The following is a 23,441-nucleotide window of genomic DNA, read 5'->3' on the forward strand; positions in this document are numbered from 1 at the left end:
AACACAGTGAAGTGGTCTGCGTTGTTGCTACTCGCAAAGGTTTGCTTCTTCCATTTCTCTGAGAATTTCCAGGTCGGATGTCGGTTTATCACGAGACGTTGCAACCACATATTAAATGTTTTATACTTTATTTTACTTTAATGTGTCTGATTAGTTTTGCTCAAGTACGAATTCTGTGCTTTGGCACAAACGGTACCGTGTTCTGTGTTATTTAACACATCTAGATGTAAACATCAGGAAATTAAATTCTGATCTATAATCTTAGATTCGGGGGACATGGTGACTTAGTGGTTAGCACGTTCGCCTCACACCTCCAGGGTTGGGGGTTCGATTCCCACCTCCGCCTTGTGTGTGTGGAGTTTGCATGTTCTCCCTGTGCCTCAGGGGTTTCCTCCGGGTACTCTGGTTTCCTTCCCCGGTCCAAAGACATACATGGTAGGTTGATTGGCATCTCTGGAAAATTGTCCCTAGTGTGTGATTGCGTGAGTGAATGAGAGTGTGTGTGTGTGTGTGTGCCCTGTGATGGGTTGGCACTCCGTCCAGGGTGTATCCTGCCTTGATGCCCAATGACGCCTGAGATAGGCACAGGCTCCCCGTGACCCGAGGTAGTTCGGATAAGCGGTAGAAAATGAGTGAGTGAGAGAGAATCTTAGATTCATCTTCTGATCTCAAAAGTCTTCAGTGCATAGCAAAAACTTTGCTTGGCTTTGCTGTTCCTGTATAAGGATGGTTTCAAGACCTCAATGATGGTCAATGGCGCCATTATGTCCACTTATACAGTACAGTATGCAGTCCCTGAACCTGCCTCACGCTCCAGCCCAGTAGGTGGCGCTAACGAGCCGAAATGGTGAATGTCCAAACGCTAGAAAACAACAACAGCTACAAGTCGAAGAAGGAATACACCGCTGTTTGACTGAATTAATTCTCTGTACGTGAAAATATTTCTGAAAGGATTCCATAGGAAAAAAAAATCTGAACAAGTTAAGATTTGCATCCACGCACGATGTAAGTCAAATTAAATCTATTAAATCTTGCTAGATGAGCGGATATATAATATAATATAATGGTTCAATTCCAAATAGCTCGCGACTCCCTATGTAAGTGCACTATATAGCGCACGAGCCCATAGCGACCGCCCTCTTTCTAGTGCACTAGTCGATTTGGAACGCAGCCTTTAAATTGTTTTACTTTGAACCGCTTCCATAGTGAAGTGAGATTATTCTGTATTCTGTGTATTGGGTATTTTGCTAATGATACATTGCCTAAATTAGTCTGGTGAACGAAAATTATCCGTATCTATTATGAGGAACACTGAATTTATTCTCGGTTGTTAAAATATCAAAATAAACAAAGACGCGATTTTTATAAACTTCGGTTTCACACTCGCACATTCGGATTTCTGCCTTCTCTCAGTCGAACGCGCAAAAAAAATAACACCTATAAATTAATATTCTTCACAGACCAGGCAATAGGGGACGTGGGATATTTAAAATCCTGAGCCTACTTTTTTTTTTTTTTTTAATGAAGACCCGCACTATCTATTTACTAATGTAATTTGTAGACGGTCCCTTAGCTCTATAGAGCGCTCCAGTAGACCTAAGGGACCGTCTACAAATTACATTAGTGTTACATATTGTTTTCCTCAAAATGATTTAAAAGCCCTGTTCATATTGGATTAGTTTATCAAGGGGTAAACTGTAATTCTTTCTACTCGTCTCTTTGGATGATGTTTAGATGTTTGTCTCTTATGGACATATAATAACACACTGTTTATAGCATAATTATATTAAGTAGAATTCAAGTGGTTGAAAAAAGTTTGGCCTGAATTAAGTTTTCATTGACTATTCTTTTTTTTTTTTGTATTTACAAATTATCACAAATATACCAGAACATCAACTGTTTGTTTCGATAACGAGTGGTAAAATCTGGGTCACTGATTCGCATTGTTTCACATGTAGTAGTCAAATTATTTTTCTCAACATTAGATGAAACAAATCACACGTATCCGTATGGGAATAGGATCATCAGACACTCAGACAGTTGGCGGAAAACGTTATTTAATAAAACGTCAACCAGCATTGCAGATTTGGATAAAGGCAAAAACACAGGAAATTATCTTTGACCCAAAATTGAATCTAAGCCAAATACAAGACAGTTTTATTGAGATGAGTGAATTGTATCTACTGTATCCTTAGTATGTCTTGCAACATAATTGTATGACAAGTGTGATTTATAGGTAATATACAGAAAATTGGGTTTGCAAGAAACAAACAAAATGGTTTATCAGACACAGAATGTATAATGAAAGGGAATATCATCAAATGCTGCAGCTGGTAAATCATGCATAATCAAGTCAGTAATGAATTAAATGAGAATCAACATGGTGGTCGTGGTCAGATATTTTAATAAGCATGTTTAATTGCCTTCTTCTTGTCTAAGACTACATAACTCAGAACAGAATATTATATACGATTTCATCTGAGAGGATAAAATGAAGTCGTTCAGCGCAGCGGGTGATTATGAATATGACACATCTCATTGAAGGTGTAATAAGAATGATGTGGGGCAAATAACACCAAGGGTTCAAATCCCAGGGGTGGCTTTTGAAAGAATCATCAACTTTTACATGTTTATATAAATAATTTTGTACTCCAAGATAATCCACATTAAGGCATTTGTGATCTGATATGACTGCGAAAACAAAGTCATCTTAATGTTGATCTTAGAAACAAGCAGATAGAAGGGTGGAAAGAGAGTAAAAATAGAAGTAAGTTTGGGAACATGAAAAGGCCATGATACCTTTTTACACTATTTGGCAGACGCTCTTATACAGAGCGACTTACATTACCTAATTTTATTACAGCTGAGCAATTGAGGGTTAAGGGCCTTGCTCAGGGGCCCAACAGTGGCAGCTTGGTGGTGCTGGGATCAAACTCATAACCTTTCGATTGGTAGCGCAACACCTTAACCACTAGGCTACTACATGCTCCACATGTGACTGAGGTAGACTGAGGACATAAATCAGTCTCCATGGTTATTACAGGGAATTATGAACTTAATAAAATCATTTATTCGAGTGATAAATAAAGAAACCAAAACCCTTTTTCTAGAGCTCAGACCCTGACTATGTTTTTCTTGTTGGTAGCAGAATAATCTTAATTGTTTGTACTGAGTGGTTTGATATATCAAATGCCCTGGTTATTACTGAGCCTCATTTTTTATTTTTTTCAGAATTGCAGCCTTTAGGTGTCTTATAATGGAAACAGCAGAGGTTAGTGTTCTCTGGTTTTCTTTTACTATCAATTAGGAAATATTATTATTAAATAGCATATCGTCGCTGTCGGGCGGAAACCTCGTATGTCCAAATTTGGTCAATTTCATATTTTTCCACATATCGATGCTATTGGTCAGTCCCCACGTGGGTCTGTTATTTTTACAAGTTATTAACCAATCTAAAGTCGTGAAAATAGCTTGAGCGCAAATCTCATAACTCCATTGGACACTTTAACTGTCTACCTCTTCCTCACTCCGTGGGAGAGCTTCGCAGGCATATTTCTCCTCAAGAAGAGTCGCAACGAATCAACACGTCTTCTGAGGTAAATGTCTTCAAAACACTGGGCTCAAAGAAAAAAAAATCTTGACCCCCGTTAGTTCTGGTGCTCGTCTGAGGACAGGAATTTAGCGCAAGACAATCCACTGCAACGCGGACTAAACCCTGTGCACTGCAGATAAGGTTCGGCTTTTTTTAATTTCCTGAAAAATAACGGTTTTAGAGATACGAGGATTCCGCCTGACAGCGACGATATATGGGATGTATGCATTTTCTCTTTGTGCTGGAATTTTTTTACAAGGCAACTGCTGTATTACTAGATTTATTTTGCCCAGCAGATGAACAAGTATTTTTAGCAACTGCAGAGAACACTGCAGTTTATAGATTAAACAATTGCTAGTTGCTTAGTGATTATATTATGTCCTCCATCAGTATTAAGGTGACATAGCTGTCCCCTTCACCGCTTGGAGTGGGCTAGCTAATTCATTTATAATTTGATGATCCTGATCATTTTTGTTCTTTGCACAGCTTTGTGGGGATGTGAAGACTGAGTCTTGCATTACTTCAGATGGCGGGACATCGAGCTCTGTGGGGTTCATCATCCTTGTGGATGAACAGAAGCCTATAAAAAAGGAAGAACCTGAAGATGAAGGTTATTCATGTAAGATGTCAGAGTCCTGTTTGTGTATCAGTAACACCCTGTCTGTCCCACTGATTTGTTTTATTAGTGCATTTGTGGACTTTTAGGTGGAGGCACATCAAGCCCTGTAGGATGTGCCATGACTACTGACCAACACACTGCAGGATTCCAGAAGAAATCTATAAAAGAGGAAGAACCTGAAGATGATGAGTTCCTCTGTAAGACCTAAATTGCTAATCTGTGTCTGGGTAATATCTCAAAGATAACTAAGCATGGTCAGAGAAAAAAAAAGCGAATTATTTGGTTCTATTTATGTTTATGATATGATTTAGTTTCTATTTTTTGTTTATCGAAATGTATTTTAAACACATTTTCCACACTTACACATCAAACTGGAAAGGTAGGTCGACCGTGTCATCGCGTCTGGTCCGACTCCACTCTGGTTTTTAGCTTCTATAGCAGGGGTGGAAAGTAACTAGTTACAAATACTTTCGTTACAGTACTTGAGTACATTTTTTATTTTTTTTCTACTTGTTTGAGTATAATTAAATTGTGGTACTTTTACTTGAGTCATTTAAAAAGGATGTATTCAACTTCGCTACATTTATTTTCCCCCAAAAGTACAAAGTACAAAAAAAAATCATCCATGTATGTTTCAAAACTATAACGTGCAGTAAGATTCAGGAGCCAATAAACGCGCTAGCCAATGACGAGGTGCGATTTTTTCAAAATAAATAAACGTTCTGGCGCAACTTTGCGTGGATTCAGTGAAATTACAGCGAAATGGCTATGGCTGCAGATGAGACCGACAGCTCCCGTCCTGGTGGTGATGATGATGATGATGGCGGTGATGAGCATCCCTGGCCTCATCTTTCTCGGATATTCAGCTACCAAAGCAGAAAGAGGCAAAGCATCATGATGAGCTGCAAGCTCTGTCTTCCAAAGAATGTGGAAATATCCGCATTTCACAACTCTTCATCTAACTTACGCAAACACGTTGAGGTAAGTGTCAAAGTCACAAGCAATTTGGGAAGATTAAGTTAAACATGTCGGATAAGTTAGTTAATTATATCGAATGTAAATGATATGAGTAAATCAGTAGCTCAGAACACGCGTTTTTTTCTCTTTTTTTGGTCATTTGTTTATAAATGTTTTTTTTTCTCAGTGATTAACTTATTCCCTGCATTAAAGTGCGACACGACAAAATCCAACATAGCCTTGTGGATGATATTTAACTGAATAAAAACTGCGTGTGATGTTGGCAGTGTTTACTCCCTTAGGAAAATTAACCATGTTTTTACTAGGGTTGCAAAGGGGCGGAAAGTTTCCGGTAAATTTCCATGGGAACTTAATCTAGGGAATTTTGGAAATATTCCAATTTGGAAACTTTACGGGAATTTATGGGAATTTACAGGAATTTATGGGAATTATTTGGAAATATAGGGAAATTTATATAAACTATATCATATACAAACATAAATAAACATTTTGTTTGGTCATAATTGTAAGTAGAACTTTAATTGATTTTTTCATTGAGTAACACAAAAGCATAATAAACATTATTATGCTTGTAATAAACATAATAAACTTAATTGAAATCAAAATTATTTTATAGAGGATTTTCTTTTTATTTCAGGGGAGTGAGTGTGTGTGAGGGAGGGTCATCAAATTATCTGTGCATGTGGTAACACTCCTAATTTACTGCTTATTAAGAGTTAATAAGGTAGTTATTAAGTTTAGGTATTGGGTACAATTAAGGATTTAGAATAAGGTCATGCAGAATAAGGCATTAATATGTGCTTAATAAGTACTAATAAATAGCCAATATTCTATTAATATTCATGCTAATAAGCAACTAGTTAAATGACCCTAAAATAAAGTGTTACTGTGCATGTTATGGAAGAATGTAAGTACATGCAGGGGGTTTGGCCTCAATGGCCCTCCAGTAAGCAGTGTGCTGTGTGCAAGTGACCGAGGAACACAGGGAACAAATTCAACTTAAATTTCATTAAATCTTGTTAAAAAAAAAAAATAAGATTTTTTTATTTAACTGCATTTAAGTTCCTTGTTATAGGCAACTATGCATTTTTTTTAAATTCCCAGTTTATTTCCATATATTCCCCTTAATTCCCATATATTCCCCTTAATTCCCTTGGAAAGTTTCCAGCCTTGAAAATTCCTGGAATTTTGCAACCCTAGTTTTTACTACAGTTAAAACCAAAAAACCATGGTAACAACAAAATAACCATGGTTTTCAAAACATGTGTAAAATGCTTAGTGTAGTAAAACCATGGTTTTGCTAATAGTAATCAATACACCAAAAAACCATGGTTAATTTTCATAAGGGCTGTACAGTGCAAAATGGATTGAACAGTGTATATGTCTGGTTAAACAAGTATATGTTTTACTAATGAAACACATTACTGTAAACTAAAGTACTAATTTTGTGTTGGGCTAAAAATCCCACACGTTACATTATAATGAACATGGATGAAAACACTACACAGCTAGCATAATGTAAGCATACCCATCCTGTTCTACTTATTAGTTATTACTCAGAGCAATTAAATGAGTGTTACTGTTACAGTGTAAATCGTTATCTTAACTGAGAAAAACGCTTTAAGTATAAAAAAAAATTCATAGCATTGACAAGTTATCATAATGTGCCATTACAGAGAAAGCACCCACAAAAAATGAAAGATTATGAAAACTGCATTGCTCAACGAAGGAAGAGAAAGGAGACTCCATGTTCCAGTAATTCAAGCAAGCAATGCAGAATTGATCAGGTGATATCAGGAGGAGCCAAACAAGTGCCTCAGTCCACAGTAGATAAGCTGGTGATCAACTTTATTTGTGAAGGCCTTCAGCCATTCTCAGTTGTTGAACAACCTGCCTTCAAGACCCTGATTAACACTCTTCAGCCTGGTGCGACTGTGATGTCAAGACCAACTGTGCGTTTGAGAATTCAAGAAGCAGCTATGCATGTCAAAAAAGCCATAACAGCTAGGCTTAGCAAAGTGGAGTTTGTCTCAACAACAGCGGACTGTTGGAGTGTGAGGCAGGGGAGCTACATCGGGGTCACTTGTCACTGGATTGAAGAGGAGACGCTAGAGCGGAAATCTGTCGCTTTAGCTTGCAAACGCCTCAGAGGCCACCATACGTTTGATATTCTTGCGTCTTCCCTTGATGAAATCCACAGCCAATATCACATCCGTGATAAGATTGTAAGAACAACTACAGACAGTGGGTCTAATTTTTTGAAGGCCTTTAAAGTGTTTGGGGTGCCGGAAGAGACAGCAGCTGACCATGAAACTGATGATGACACTGAAGATGAAGAGGAAGCAGAGTATCATGACATGTTCTCCATTTTGGAAGCTGATACAGGTTTAGAATATCACCTTCCAAATCACCAGCGATGTGCATGTCACCTGTTGAACCTGGTGGCAACAACAGATGCTTCTGTGGCTGAAACCCAGAATGCAACCTACAGGAAGCTATCACGCTCTGCTTTTTCTAAGTGCCATGCTTTGTGGAACAAATCTGCACGATCTTCAACAGCTACTGACGTAGTGGATGCTGGTTGCCACCTGCAATTTATAAGACCAAACCAAACCCGATGGTGTTCGCTATACCTGGCTGTCGAAAGGGTGGTCCGTATAATGAAAGATCAAGGTGAGGAGGCGATTCGGAATGTGTGTGGAGCATTCAAATTAAACATGTAAGTGCCCTCTGTATTTGTTTACTGAATATTTTGCCCTTTTTATTTATTTATTTATTTATTTATTTATTTATTTGAAAGGGACAATGCACATCAATCAACATTTTTTGTTTACACTTAAAATGTAAATTAGCCAGAATTAGCTGAAGAGCTATTTTTCATCTGCAGTCCCTTGGCAGGTCAACACAGTATCATAGTACAACAATTAAATACATGAAAAACACAAAACTGATAATAATAAATACAATACAAAAAATGGGCAGTACCGAAGATGAAATAAATTAACTATTGCTGATTGCAATTTTGAGTGTTTTTAATCTGTTTCTTGAGTTTGAGTTTAAATGATGAATAGCTGGCGCTCTTTCTGAGTTCAGTAGGGAGACAATTCCAATAATTTGAGGCCCGTACTGAAAAGACTGTTTGACCAGACTTACTTCACCTATACTGTATAACACAGTCTCCCCTGGTAGCTGCCCTGTTTGCCCTATCACTGTTATTCCTCAGGTTTATAAATTCACGCAGTGGTGGGGGTGCAAGCCCGTGTAAGATTTTAAAAATGAAACAGGCATCTTGATAATGTGAGGAATTGTTAAAATTGAATAAGTTGTATTTAGTAATAATATTACAGTGGTGGGGGGCACGGTGGCTTAGTGGTTAGCACGTTCGCCTCACACCTCCAGGGTCGGGGTTCGATTCCCGCCTCCACCTTGTGTGTGTGGCGTTTGCATGTTCTCCCCGTGCCTCGGGGGTTTCCTCTGAGTACTCCGGTTTCCTCCCCCGGTCCAAAGATGGTAGGCATGGTAGGTTGATTGGCATCTCTGGAAAAATTGTCCCTAGTGTGTGATTGTGTGAGTGAATGAATGAATGTGTGTGTGTGTGTGCCCTGCGATGGGTTGGCACTCCGTCCAGGGTGTATCCTGCCTTGATGCCCGATGACGCCTGAGATAGGCACAGGCTCCCCGTGACCCGAGGTAGTTCGGATAAGCGGTAGAAGATGAATGAATGAATGAATGAATTACAGTGGTGATGACTGATAGGTTTTTGATCTAATATTTTTAAGGTTTTCTTATAAAGGGTCTCAATTGGTTTTAGAGTTGTCATATTTGCTTGGGACCAGCTTGTGAAACAGTATGATATGTGAGAAAAAATCATGGCATGCATAAATAGTTTGGCTGCCTCTATTGTTATATATGGTCTAATGTGTCTAAAGTGAAGTGTCTGCCTTGGTTAATTAAAATTATTACTAATGATTGGTTTGCATAAAAAAATATCTTTTAGGTTGAACCCAGCTGAGATTGCCTTTCTGGCTGAATATGTAGCAGTGATGAAGCCTGTAACATCAGCACTCAACGTCCTACAGTCTGAAAACAACACCCACATGGGATGTATGCTTCCGACTGTGTTCCAGCTAAGGAAGAAGCTGCAGAGAATGGAGGCCACCAGTAAATTATGTTTACCACTGCTGCAAGCATTACAAGAAGGCCTTGACAAGAGATTTGGAGAAATGATGAAAGACCCTGAACTAATTGCAGCAGCGATTCTTTTGCCAAGATTCAAAACTTCATGGACATCTGACACCCAAATCATTGAAACAGGTACAATAATATTACAACACTTTACCTTGCTCCTGTTCTTTGATACTGTTTATAACATTGCGCATTTTGTTCTCATTTTTTTTTAACATTCCCTCTAAACACTCAGTCAAATGAGTTAGTTTAAATTAATGGAAATTGATCCTTCTTATTTGAATAACAAAACATATCGTCGCTGTCAGGCGGAAACCTCGTATGTCCAAATTTGTTCAATTTCATATTTTTTCACATATCGATGCTATTGGTCAGTCCTCACGTGGGTCTGTTATTTTTACAAGTTATTAACCAATCTAAAGTCTTGAAAATAGCTTGAGCGCAAATCTCATAACTCCATTGGACACTTCAACTGTCTGAGAAATCTCGTAACTCCACCTTTTCTTCACTCCGCGGGAGAGCTGCGCGACAGCATAATCTCGTATCTCCCTGCTCCCAAGTCATAAAGCTTGTATCTCCGATAAAACGTGACTTTGGGAAAATATTGTGTTAATGTTGGTACACAACAGTATATCATATAAGCAATATAAGGTATAATAACAACTTTAACGATACAATGTTTAATAACTCAATAAAATACGGCGTTTTTTTAATTTCCTGAAAAATAATGGTTTTGGAGATACGAGGATTTCGCCCGACAGCGAGGAAATATTTTCAGGTTACTTTTGTACGTTTTGTATTGTGTTTTATTTCTAATACATTTTGTGTTGCAGTAATAGTTATCATCTGAACAATGAGATTCTCAAACTTGTACATACTGTATAAGAAATGTGTTTTAAAAAGACTTATAGATAAGCTTACAGCAGCTATAACGTTCTTCTCTGTATATTGGATGTATATTAGAATTAAGACAATTCCAAAACATAGCATTCTGTATGTTTTCATTTTTTTATTCTAGGGTTAGACTATATCCGGAACTATCTGAGAACATTCCCAATCCAAGAGTCCCAGAGATGTGAAATGTCTGATGAAGATGATTTCTTTTCATCAATGAAGGCAAACCCTCCAGATGCCACTGGTGAACTGCAGGGATACTTGGCATGTGCACCTGATAGCATGGATCTTCTTCATACATTCCCATATGTTAAGAAATTGTCTCTGCGTTTAAATACAGGACTTCCTGCTTCAGCAGCATGTAAACGCTTGTTCAGTTGTGCTGGGCAGCTGTTTACAGCCAAGCGAGCTAGGATTGACTGTTCAAATTTCGAAAATCAACTTCTGGTAAATCTGAATAGGGCTTTTTTGGAATGAAGCTACTCTGAAATGTTTGTTATATCATTATGATTTCCTTTAACGGGAGCTAATGCTTTTTCAAGTCCTATTTTTTCAATAAATGTTGTTAGTTATAACACTTAGTAGTTCTGTCTTTTGTACTGGCACTACTAAAAGTTTTCTTGTGTAAGGTGTAGTGTACCAAAGTACTTTGTAACGCAGTAACTTGAGTAGTTTTTCAGCCAACTACTTATTTACTCTTACTTGAGTCGTATTATTTTTCAGTACTTCTACTCGTACTCAAGTGAATTATTTTCTAAGTAGCAGTACTCTTAAGTATAAAAATCCAGTACTCTTTGCACCACTGTTCTATAGTACAAATGATTAAAACGATTATCGCTGGCTATGAGAACAGCACTTATAAAGAAATATGAGCATCAGAACTGCACCATGGGACAATAAAAGAAGGTGGCCTGGTCTGATGAATCATGTCCAGGATGAACTATGGGCAAGTTGGCTTAGGTAGTGTGATGCTCTTGTGATGCTCGTGGGTCCTGGTACTTATGTGGATATTAATTTGACACGTACCACCTACGTCCACATGGTTGCAGTTCAAGTACAATTTTTCATGGTAACAGTATTCCCTAATGGCAGTGGCCTCTTTCAGCAGGATAATGTGCCCTGCCACCCTGCAACATTAACATCTTTGTGCCATATCCCAGAACACATTTTTAGAGCTCTCATGGAGCCATTTTTCTATGTGTCAGGGGTGTTGTGGCAGAACATGGGTGACCTGCACATTATTAGGCAGGTGGTTTTAAAGTTATGGCTGATCAGTGTAAACCACCATTTCTAAACAATTTATCCTTACCCATACAGGGTGCCATGTTTGGGTGTTTTTTTTTTTTTTTAAATAATGCCAAATCTTTACCGAAAGCAGAGAAAATTCTATATGTTTTTGGTTAGAATTTTATGCTTTATTATATATTACAATATATGTGACTAATTTTAGTTTTCAATTGGGTCTATTTTCTTTAATAATTAAATGATTTGTAAATAAATTATTATGTGTTTTTTTTTTTTTTTGTTACATGGTAGTTTTGTTATATGTAGTATATAAGAAATGTATAAGCAGAATGTGTTGCCTAACCTTACTTTAAAGGTGGGGTCTCCGATTTTTGAGAAACGCTTCTGAAAACTGAGTCGGGCCGAATAATAAAAAAAAAAAAATCAAAACAAAAATCAAAACAAACGTGTAGCCAATGAGCAGAAAGGGGCGTGTGACATTAGCAGAAAGTGGTTTTAACATTCACATGGAGGATAAAAACAAAGAAAGAAAGCAAAGAAAGACTTACGATAAGACAAGAAGTAGGACATGTTAATATAGGATCAGCTTTCCAGCGCTGGAGAGAACTGAAGGAGCAGGAAGTTGGTCACATATTCACAGATTGGAGTTTCCTGAGTCAATAACTCCTGAGTTAAACACTGTTACTACACAAATAACACCTCTTTTCTATCGTAGTAATGTAGAGACGCAGCTACAACCATGTTTTGTGTAGTAACAGTGTTTAACTCAGGAGTTATTGACTCGGGAAACTCCAATCTGTGAATATGTGACCAACTTTACTTAAGACGCCGAGGCGCTTTTTTTCCTTCTCGATAGGTGAGTAACGTTGGTTTTGTTTTGTTACACAGAACTAATATTTGCCTTTGTCCTTTACATGATTATGCTTGTGTGTCATTTTTGCTTGTTTGTTTATCTACAATCGTATTGTTCTTCCCTTCACCTATGATAAAGACACATTTCTTTCCATTAGTTGCCTGGGTTACGTATGTATGTGTGGGCGGAGCTATAAATACAGGGGTAGGACCCATTTGGGTTAGGGGCGTGTTTGTTTTGGTGATTTTATATGTCAACATTGGCTTTCAAAAATCGGAGCCCTCACCTTTAAACTGTCTACACTTTACAGCAGACATAAGGCAGTAGATAGCTATTCAGGGAAATGTATTATATAGTACATGACATGATCATTATATGCATGTCTAATAATACTATTGTGAAGCAGTCTAATGTCCCCATATAAATAAAAGCAGCCTGTCACAAGCACTTTCCATGAGGTTATGATACTAGTGCTATGGTTTGTGCATTTATTTGGACTCAGAGTTTAATTTGCTGCATTTTCAACTTCCAGATTGTGAGGACTGCAAATCCTACTTCATCAACAAGTGTGAGGTTCATGGTCCTGCTCTTTTTATCTCCGATACACCTGTTCCTTTGGGGATTACTAACCGAGCAGCACAAACTCTTCCGCCCGGTCTAGAGGTTCGAATATCTGACGTTCCTGATGCAGGCCTGGGGGTATTTAATAAGGGGGACACTATTCCACTTGGTGCACACTTTGGGCCATGTGAGGGAGACCTGGTGGACAAAGAGGAAGCCATGAATAGTGCCTACTCTTGGGTGGTGAGTTTCTTGCTACTAATTTTCTAATGCTAATGTTTCTAAGGTAAATGTCAATATCTAAAATATGATATAAAGCTTTCAGCCTTTTGTAAACTGCATAAATATCCTGGACATACATAGGTAGCACACAAGTACTTTTACAGTGACCAAAAGGATGCAACAAGTATCAGACATGCCCATGAGCCTTCAAAAGGACCTCACAGCTTTTGTTTAATGGCTCTCCTTAACAGGATGATCCATAAGAGAGAATCTCTTTTTCTTTGGCTTTTTGCCATGTGCAAACTGGCTAAAAAGAGCAGGCCTATTTTTTTCCTCATCTGAGATCAGACTGCGAGCAAAATTAAATTGGTATTATCAACATGTTTCGTTTATTTTTCATGCAATTTTCCTTTGAATTTTACCGCTAAGCAAAACTGCTGCCTTCAGCATTTTGGACATTAGTGAAATCAATCCACAGAAGTATCAACCTACAAACACACATACTGCCCCTAAAACATAGTCACTTAGTCAGTTGTTGTGGTTGTTGTCCTTTAGATGCTCCATGTTTGGGGTCACTTCGGTGCACCATCCAATCCGCATACTTAAATTGACACTGGTTTAATGAAGGATGCCGATGATGCAACCTTCCGATTTTTGTTCAAGCTTGTGTCTGGCACTGAGAATTAACCCCTTAGTAGCTGGGTTGGATCGCCATGGCAGTGAGTCAGTTCAATTCAAGTTTATTTGTATGGCGCGTTTGACAATTGACATTGTCTCAAAGCAGCTTTACAGAATATAAACATAGAACAAAAGGTTATTATAAAGAATAATATAAAGATTAATAGAATACAAAATTCAAGATTAACATTAGATATATTTAAATGTGTTTGTATTTATCCAAGTCTGAGGTGACTCAGGTGACTGTGGTGAGGAAAAACTCCCTTTAATGGTAAAGAAAGAAACCTTGAGAGGAACCAGACTCAAAGGGGAACCTCATCCTCATATGGGTGACACTGGAGGGTGTGATTATAAATATACAGTCTGATAAATGTTATATTGATGCAAAAGATCACATCTCCTCTATAGTATCGCAGAGTCTAACTGGAGCTGGTAGACCTTTAGATGCCTCAGGATTCTCAGTGGAGGTCTAAAATCTTCATCGCACTGAAGAAGGAAAAGCCATTTATGTCTGCATAACTTCTTGCTTGTTCTTTATTGCACAATTCTCAGCAAACTCTAGAGACTGTTGTGTGTGAAAATTCCAGATAATCACTTGTAGAATTACACAAATCAGCCTGACTGGCAGGGGGCACGGTGGCTTAGTGGTTAGCACGTTCGTCTCACTCCTCCAGGGTTGGGGGTTCGATTCCCACCTCCGCCTTGTGTGTGTGGAGTTTGCATGCTCTCCCCGTGCCTCGGGGGTTTCCTCGGGGTACTCCGGTTTCCTCCCCCGGTCCAAAGACATGCATGGTAGGTTGATTGTCATGTCATCTCTGGAAAATTGTCTGTAGTGTGTGATTGCGTGAGTGAATGAGAGTGTGTGTGTGCCCTGCGATGGGTTGGCACTCCGTCCAGGGTGTATCCTGCCTTGATGCCCAATGACGTCTGAGATAGGCACAGGCTCCCCGTGACCCGAGGTAGTTCGGATAAGCGGTAGAAAATGAGTGAGTGAGTGAGCCTGACTGGCACCAACAATCGTACCACAGTCAGAATCCCAGAGTACACATTTTTCCCCAATCTGATTTGGGTTGATGTAAGCATTACCCAAAGCTGCTGGCCCATATGAATAAGTAGACAGGTGTTCCTAATAAAGTGTTCAATGATTTTATATTTTTTGATGTTAAAGAGATACCACTGCTTATTATATAGGGCTCCGGCCCTCAGAGACATGAGTTTTATACTTGAGTTCATGTAATTTAATGTAAATGTATAATATTGTTATGCATTCATTTGTAGATATCCAGGAGAAGGCAGTGTGAGAAATACATAGATGGCCAGCGAGAGACGCATTCTAACTGGATGAGGTGAGGAATACACTTGCAAGTCTTCATTCTGTTTAGTATTTTAGCTTTTATTTTTGGCCACCCTCTTCATGCATGTCGGACTGAAGACATCTCTTTACACCTCTATGATGTAGCCCCACCTTTCCTTATTAATGCACCACACTATTCATCAAGTTATATATAAAGTGTAGAGAAGCCTAGGCTTGTGTCTCATTCGTATCCATCAGTGAGCAGTGTATATCTGCATAACCAAGTCCTTTTGCAGTCAAGTCAAGTAAAAATGCTTTTAGTGTGAACAGAGTTCTTTCTTCTGCCTAGCAGTTGTTTGCCTACTCTTGAATCTACAACAGACAAGTGACTGGTGGCTGTGTTCAAAACTGCAGCAACACTGCACAATATAAACTGCCCGAATCTGCTCCCATTTAAGGGGTTCAGCAGTTTTTTCATCTCACACCGTTGAGGTCAATGAAGTGAGCATAACCTAACACAGTGTTGAATGTTTAAATCAACAGACTTGTCTGTATTGCCACTTGAGTGGTAATCTCTATGGTTGCCTGCACAAAGCTGTTTCAACCAACATCACATGTTTAAGAGAAGCTGGTGGGATCATCCAACTGACAACAGATTCCTTCTTTTCTCCTATTTTATCTCTCTTTCTCATCCTTTGCTGACTGCCTGTCTCTTAATTTTCCAGGTATGTGAATTGTGCTCGTAATGAAGAAGAACAGAATCTTGAGACGTTCCAGTATCGAGGAGGCATTCTCTATCGTTGCTGTCAACCCATCAAACCAGGACAAGAACTCTTGATGTGGTACAAAGATGACTACGGAAAAAACCTTGGACTTGCGTTCGACTCCCTGTGGAAGAAAAAATGCTCCTCAAATGGTTACGTACAGTCCTACTTTATATTATAATTAGCTACTAACCTTCTGCCTACGGTGACTGGTCCATATGAATGCTTCTAACAATGTTTACACTTGCATATATAGGGAGTTCCTCTCCACTTAGAGCAAGCAGTGATGTACTCAACTCAGTTTGAGTAACAAACACCAGACAAACTGGATGCTAGTCTCAAGCTGTGACCTTTCCAGCTTGGTAATTTGATTCAATTTGGTAATTTGAGGTGGGGGGCACGGTGGCTTAGTGGTTAGCACGTTCGCCTCACACCTCCAGGGTTGGGGGTTCGATTCCCGCCTCCACCTTGTGTGTGTGGAGTTTGCATGTTCTCCCCGTGCCTCGGGGGTTTCCTCCGGGTACTCCGGTTTCCTCCCCCGGTCCAAAGACATGCATGGTAGGTTGATTGGCATCTCTGGAAAATTGTCCGTAGTGTGTGATTGTGTGAGTGAATGAGAGTGTGTGTGCCCTGTGATGGGTTGGCACTCCATTCAGGGTGTATCCTGCCTTGATGAATTATTTGCTAAAATCCTTTCTTGCGTTTACCTGTGAAATATTTTCTCCACCACTGGCTGTAAACGTATCCCTGTATCCCGAAGGATAATCTACTCCTATGCCGTGACAATATGTTCCTTTTGCAAAATGCTGTTAATTTTTTTCCTTTAAACATACATACCTTTGTGGTTGGTGCAAATAACTTCTATAGCACTTCTGTACAAAATTACTCTGGATCATCTATATGTTCTTTGGCATCAGATGAAGTTGCAGGTGGGATGTGGAAACCTACTGCATAAGGTGTTGGACTACCGATTGGAAGGGTGCAAGTTTAAATCCCAGGTCCACCAAGATGCCACTGTCGGGTCCCTGAGCAAGTCCCTTAAACAGCAGTTGAACAAGTGGTTCTGAATAAAGGTGTCAAATGCCATAAATGTAAATGTTTTCATTTTTGCTTTTCCTTTTGGCTCGAACATGGGCGGTTTTATCTGAAAGGTCTTTCTTGGTCTTGCCTTTACCTGCACAGTTTCCCTTCAACATTTCTGCACAGTGAAAATTGGGATCTCTTTGTTCTTTTTTTTTGGCCTTCCGCTGCTTCTTGCGCATTAATCTTCTTCATTTCTTCAGAGCCTTATTCAGCTGATTAGAAAACCCCATGGTTGTATACAACAGTGTTAGCATATGGTTTCAAAAGCCACAGTATTTATTACGTTCTGTAATTGTTGTAACTGCAGTCAGTTAAAGCCTAATGAGTTTAGGTTACTAGTGTCAGGAGTTCCGATACTCGCACATGCCATTTATACTTCATTTATTCATATTTTATTGTTATGGTCATCAAGCATAACGTAACTATTAGGGATGAGCGAGTACAGCATTATCTGTATCTGTAGCCGTATCTGTTAACCATATGAATTATCTGTATCTGTATCCGTACTCGGAGTGGGTGGGGTCTGACCCGGAAGTAAGCGGGGCTTGTCTTGAAATGGGCGGTGCTTTAACCGATAATAATTAATTTGTAATATTTATAACACTAGCTTACTACCTTTATGTTTTTATGAAATACAGCAAAAACGTGTCAGACACACAGTGTCTGGTTACTGGTTAGAGACAGCTGAAGGTTTAAAAAAGAAAAAAAATCTCCGACAGGCAGATATGCAATGCGATTCGCATTCTACCAAGCAAGCACCACGTCTGAACGAACCCACGTTTAAAAGAACTCTACTGGTTAGTAAGTACGTATTATTAACGTTACAACCCGAAGTAAAAAGCTGAAGAAACCCTAAACATTAACGGAAAAGACCCGCGAACCCGAGTGACTGAGGGAGAGACAGAGAGCTGTTCTGTGTGTGACTGTGAGTGAGCAGAGCGAGACACAGCAACACAATACATCTGTATGTGTGTAGGGGAGGGGCACTGTGACTAGCCTATCACTGTAGGGGAGGGGCGCTGTGACTAGCCTATCACTGTAGGGGAGGGGCGCTGTGACTAGCCTATCACTGTAGGGGAGGGGCGCTGTGACTAGCCTATCACTGTAGGGGAGGGGCGCTGTGACTAGTCTATCACTGTAGGGGAGGGGCGCTGTGACTAGCCTATCACTGTAGGGGAGGGGCGCTGTGACTAGCCTATCACTGTAGGGGAGGGGCGCTGTGACTAGCCTATCACTGTAGGGGAGGGGCACTGTGACTAGCCTATCACTGTAGGGGAGGGGCACTGTGACTAGCCTATCACTGTAGGGGAGGGGCGCTGTGACTAGTCTATCACTGTAGGGGAGGGACGCTGTGACTAGCCTATCACTGTAGGGGACGGGCGCTGTGACTAGCCTATCACTGTAGGGGAGGGGCACTGTGACTAGCCTATCACTGTAGGGGAGGGGCGCTATGTGACTAGCCTATCACTGTAGGGGAGGGGCGCTGTGACTAGCCTATCACTGTAGGGGAGGGGCGCTGTGACTAGCCTATCACTGTAGGGGAGGGGCGCTGTGACTAGCCTATCACTGTAGGGGAGGGGCGCTGTGACTAGCCTATCACAGAACGCTAACACAATCAGCTACCCAATGATGATTTTCATTCAATCCGAGCACAGATATTGACTCGTATTACTCGTATAATACTCGTACTCGGCAGAAGTGTTTTATCCGTACCGGATACTCGTTTCAGCCGAGTATCCGACTCATCTCTAGTAACTATGCAAAAACAAAAAAATCACAATTAAAAAAAAAAAAAAAGAAGAATATAAAATAGTTTGCTGCAGCTTTTGTGTTAACTTCTTTTCAGTCCAAGAATCAGTTAAATATGTAATGGGTACAGAGGTGGGCAGATGTGTTTGTGGGCAGTTAGACTAAATAGAATTGATCAGTGTTGTTTTTATTTTGTTTTAGAACTGAATGAGCAGGTTTACAGGGTTATACTCAAGGATTATGAATGTTTATACTCAAGGTGGTACTGTAGACACTGATGTTTCATTCTGTCACAATAAGTGACTAATACTTTTCATTTTTTTATTCTTCAGAAATGAATGATGCCCTGCTACAACTTTTCTCCTGCTCTTGGTGTCAAACTTCCTACAAATGTCAAATTTACCTTTACAACCACGTAAGGAGGAGCCATTCTGAGGAAAATATGAGATTGATGATAAAGAATGACAATGTGGTGCACACAGGAAGCTCAATCGGTGAGCAAACGAGCTCTGATACTCGTCACACTCGCATCGTTCAGGAACTGATGCAGAAAGAAAGCAATCACTGCTCAAAATGTGGAAAGGATTTTACTAATCCTGATAGTCTCAAAAAGCATCATCTCCAACAGCGTCAGTGCGTTCAAACAGGACAGAAGCCGCATCAATGCTCACAGTGTTGGAAGAGCTTTAATAAAACGACTACTCTACAAAAACACCTGCGTATTCATAAAGGCGAGAAGCCGTATCACTGCTCACAGTGTGGGAAGAGTTTTATACACCCGAGTCGTCTTAAAGATCATAAACTCATCCACGCCGGAGAGAAGCCGTATCGCTGCTCACAATGTGGGAAAGGTTTTAAAAAGCCGAGTAATCTCAAAGATCATAAGCGGGTTCACACAGGAGAGAAGCCGTTTCACTGCAACCACTGTGGGAAGTGCTTTAATCAGCTAAGCCATCTCAGAACACATCAGCGTATCCATACAGGAGAGAAACCATATCAGTGTTCACAGTGTGGGAAGAGTTTTAATCAGCTGAGTCATCTTAAAACACATCAGCGTATACATACGGGTGAGAAGCCGTATCACTGCTTACACTGTGGGAAGAGCTTTAATCAACACGGCGACCTTCAAAAACATCAACGCATTCATACGGGAGAGAAGCCGTTTCACTGCACGCAGTGCGGGAAGAGGTTCAATCAGCACGGTGAACTTCAAGTACATCAACGCGTTCATACAGGAGAGAAGCCGTATCATTGCTTACAGTGTGGGAAGAGATTTAATCAGCAGAGAAACCTGGAGAAACATCAACACGTTCACACAGGGGACAAACCGTATCAGTGCTTACAGTGTGGGAAGAGCTTTAATGAAAAGAGAAATCTTGAAAGACACCAACCCTTCCATACGCGAGAGAAGCCCTATGACTGCTTACAGTGTGGGAAGAGCTTCGCATACCAGAGTAATCTCAAGACACACCAGCGCGTTCACACAGGAGAGAAGCCGTATCACTGCTCACAGTGTGCACGCAGATTCACCTATTTCAAGACATTTAAGAAACACAAGTGCACCAACCTTGTGTAGTACATCAACCTTTTCATTAACGTGTTAAATTACTGTTTGTCAAATTAGAATGATTAAATAACAGAAAAGGTACTTAATGTTCTATTGTTTTGTATTTTATTTGCATTTTTTCCTCGAGCTATATTACTGGAATGTTGGGGTAAAGAACTGTAGTGATTTAATACATAATCCATAATATTATATGTTAGGTTGTTCAAATAAATTGTACTCCCTATTTAAACTTATTTTTTATTTATTTTTTAAATTTCAGTACTATTTCATATACCTTTATGCCATAGTATATTTATATCTTATTTATGGGAGTTTTTTTTTTTTTTTTTTACCATTTTTTAAAAATTAATTTAGACTCAAAAATAAAAAAAAGTATATTTTCATTAATTCATTCATTCACTCATCTTCTACCGCTTATCTGAACTATCTCGGGTCACAGGGAGCCTGTGCCTATCTCAGGTGTCATCGGGCATCAAGGCAGGATACACCCTGGACGGAGTGCCAACCCATTGCAGGGCACACACATACACTCATTCACTCAATCAATCACACACTGGGGAGAACATGCAAACTCCACACACAAGGTGGAGGCGGGAATCGAACCCCCAACCCTGGAGGTGTGAGGCGAACATGCTAACCACTAAGCCACCGTGCCCCCCTTAAAGTATATTTTAGTTTCTGAAAATATTAGTAACTAGATTTGTTTGTCACGACAAACTTTGATGTTGCCTTTGACAAAGCAAGTATTTGCAAAGGACGGTGTTTTTTGGAGGCGAGTGGACATAAGGGTCAGTGTTATGTTTGGAGGCAAGTGGACAGAAAGCTAGGGTGCCAAAACATTTGGAGGCAAGTGGAGACGAGCATGTGACGTCATCCGAATACTCTTGAGGAAGTTCCCCACATTGGGCCGAGTGTTTTGATATGTCACATGTCCATGTTGTAAAAAGTTTTTTGATTTTGCATATTTTGGGAGCGGGGCTGTGGGACAACCGATAGGCCAGTCGGTACACCAATGTAAAAGTTTGTTCAGAGTATCACCCTAAAGGAGCTGGCCGAGTTTGGTGTAGTTTGAAAGCTTGCCAAGTTATAAACCTCCAAATTTTATAATGGGAGTCTATGGGAAAAAAAGGCCACTTTGAGACCCGGTACCGGAAGTACCGGAACTCTGATCGCTTAGAAAAGTAAAGCATAAATCTTCAGACCAGGGTCTACAACATATCCGAATTTGGTGCATGTGGCTCGAAAGCCCTAGGAGGAGTTCTCACTCGTCTCCTACGGCTTATCCGAACTACCTCGGGTCACGGGGAGCCTGTGCCTATCTCAGGCGTCATCAGGCATCAAATCAGGATATACCCTGGATGGAGTGCCAACCCATCGCAGGGCACACACACACACACACACACTCATTCACTCACACAATCTTCCAGAGATGCCAATTAACCTACCATGTATGTCTTTGGACCGGGGGAGGAAACCGGAGTACCCGGAGGAAACCCCCGAGGCACGGGGAGAACATGCAAACTCCACACACACAAGGTGGAGGTGGGAATCGAACCCCCAACCCTGGTATTGTGAGGTGAACGTGCTAACCACTAAGCCACCTAGGAGGAGTTACTCTTGATAAATTTTTGTCTAAGCTTAAATAGGAAAACAGAATGTTGGCTTCTACAAAGCCAACATAATAAACTAAACAGCAAGTGTAATATTTTTACCCGATCAAAAGACTTATTTTTGCAAAGAGGTGCAACTGGGAGTGTTACTGCCTCAGCTCAGGTTACAGTCTTACAGAATTTTGTAGAGAAGATTATGAAGAAAGGAATGAACTGCTTATAATCTGAAGGATTCCACCTTTCTTTTGGCATATGTGTATGCGTGGCTTACAGTGGAAACTGGTTCCCTTGTATTTATTAATAATAGGACAGAATACTTTGCATACTTCAAAGACCCAAGACATTTTTAAGCCAACAAAGTGAAATCTTCTGCAAAAACCAAGTCAATCACCTGACCTGAATTAAACTGAGCTGCGTTTCACTTTCTGAAGGTAATATTGAAGGCAAAATACTCCCAAAAACAAGCAGGAAGTGAAAACAGCTGACGTAAAGGCCTTTCAAAGGCTCTTTTAAAACACAGGTCTTTTAAACCAAGCAAAGGAAATTCACACACATTCTCACACACACATGCTCTAAGTAGCACGACACACACTAGTAACAGATGGAGAGAAGTCGAGCCAGTGATCAGAGAAATAAACATTAGTGGATAAACTTACTTTGTGTAAAAGCCAATACTCAACCTTTAATAACCTATAACAATATTATACAACTGCTAAAATGTTCATGTATTACAATCAGGCGTCTTATAGACGTTGCTTTGCATTTTGTATACATTTCAGTGTATGCTGTATATTATAGCCAGAGTGTAGTGTTAAAAATATGGAAAATAATGTGCTACAAATATCTGTATGTAAATGTGTATACTTGAATAAAATATTTCAAGTTTTAGAAATACAGCATATTTCACAGCACAATATGGCCTTGAATTTTATTGTATACACACAAGCAGAAAACTTTATGGTAATGTTTACCGGATTTAACATAAAACTTTTGGAAATAGTAATTTTTTTAATTGTTCAAGTATGCATATTTTGATAAATAACCGTCACCTGTACGAGTAGGTCCTTTACATTTTTTTAGCCCCGACCATTCATGATGGGGAAAACTCAGCAGAAATGACTTGCAAGCTGCAATTCAGGAACAAGTGCAGGGACAGGAAGTCCCCTCTTATCCTCCTCATCAATTACTCTACCATTTTCCTGTCCCTGATTCTGAGAAATGGTGTTAATTCCCACCTAAAACTATTCCCCAATAATTCATTTGGCAAAAGTAGTTCCGGAGAAGGTGGAGTTGGTACTGGAGCTGAACCCATAGTGTGCATCTCAATCCTCCCTGATCTCCCGTGGAGACCGTCGCTCACCATCCCAAATCATAGCGGTTGCCAAGTTTCAAGCGGAATTTTCTGACACGTTTTCTCATCTACCTGAACGCACTAATTTCATAGAACACCACATTGAGACACTTCAGGGGTTGTGGTATGCAGCTGCCACTACCTTTTGCCTGAACACAAACAAGTATAATTGGAAGAGCTTAAGGCCATAAAAATC

General features: G+C 39.8%; 1 protein-coding gene across 4 annotated transcripts; it reads left to right on the top strand.

Annotated features, from left to right (window-relative positions):
* Nucleotides 1-866: 866 nt before the first annotated feature.
* On the top strand, nucleotides 867-20,424 carry LOC132856807 (zinc finger protein ZFP2-like). 4 transcript variants are annotated; one of them, XM_060886592.1, is made up of 9 exons: nucleotides 867-1,005; nucleotides 3,232-3,271; nucleotides 4,079-4,202; nucleotides 4,298-4,408; nucleotides 4,990-5,192; nucleotides 6,866-7,908; nucleotides 9,187-9,503; nucleotides 10,393-10,715; nucleotides 12,899-13,119. In XM_060886592.1, exons 2-9 carry the CDS (start codon nucleotides 3,257-3,259, stop codon nucleotides 13,025-13,027), a joined length of 2,265 nt encoding a protein of 754 aa, XP_060742575.1. In that variant the 5' UTR covers nucleotides 867-1,005; nucleotides 3,232-3,256; the 3' UTR covers nucleotides 13,028-13,119. The 4 variants fall into 4 exon arrangements, with proteins under 4 accessions (XP_060742575.1, XP_060742574.1, XP_060742578.1 ...); XM_060886591.1 differs by having other exon boundaries at nucleotides 4,079-4,211; nucleotides 12,899-13,118; XM_060886595.1 differs by lacking the exons at nucleotides 4,990-5,192; nucleotides 6,866-7,908; nucleotides 9,187-9,503; nucleotides 10,393-10,715 and adding exons at nucleotides 15,106-15,173; nucleotides 15,847-16,037; nucleotides 19,050-20,424 and having other exon boundaries at nucleotides 4,079-4,211; nucleotides 12,899-13,170.
* The last annotated feature ends 3,017 nt before the right edge of the window (nucleotides 20,425-23,441 follow it).

The sequence above is a fragment of the Tachysurus vachellii genome, chromosome 14 (genome assembly GCF_030014155.1).
Source record: "Tachysurus vachellii isolate PV-2020 chromosome 14, HZAU_Pvac_v1, whole genome shotgun sequence".
Lineage (NCBI taxonomy): Eukaryota > Metazoa > Chordata > Actinopteri > Siluriformes > Bagridae > Tachysurus > Tachysurus vachellii.

What these genes read in the sequence shown, in the direction of transcription:
- LOC132856807 (XM_060886591.1), top strand. An exon ending in TGAAGATGATGAGTTCCTCT is followed by an intron (nt 4,409 to 4,989) that starts GTAAGACCTAAA and finishes CTATGGCTGCAG; the next exon opens with ATGAGACCGACAGCTCCCGT. An exon ending in ACTTACGCAAACACGTTGAG is followed by an intron (nt 5,193 to 6,865) that starts GTAAGTGTCAAA and finishes GTGCCATTACAG; the next exon opens with AGAAAGCACCCACAAAAAAT.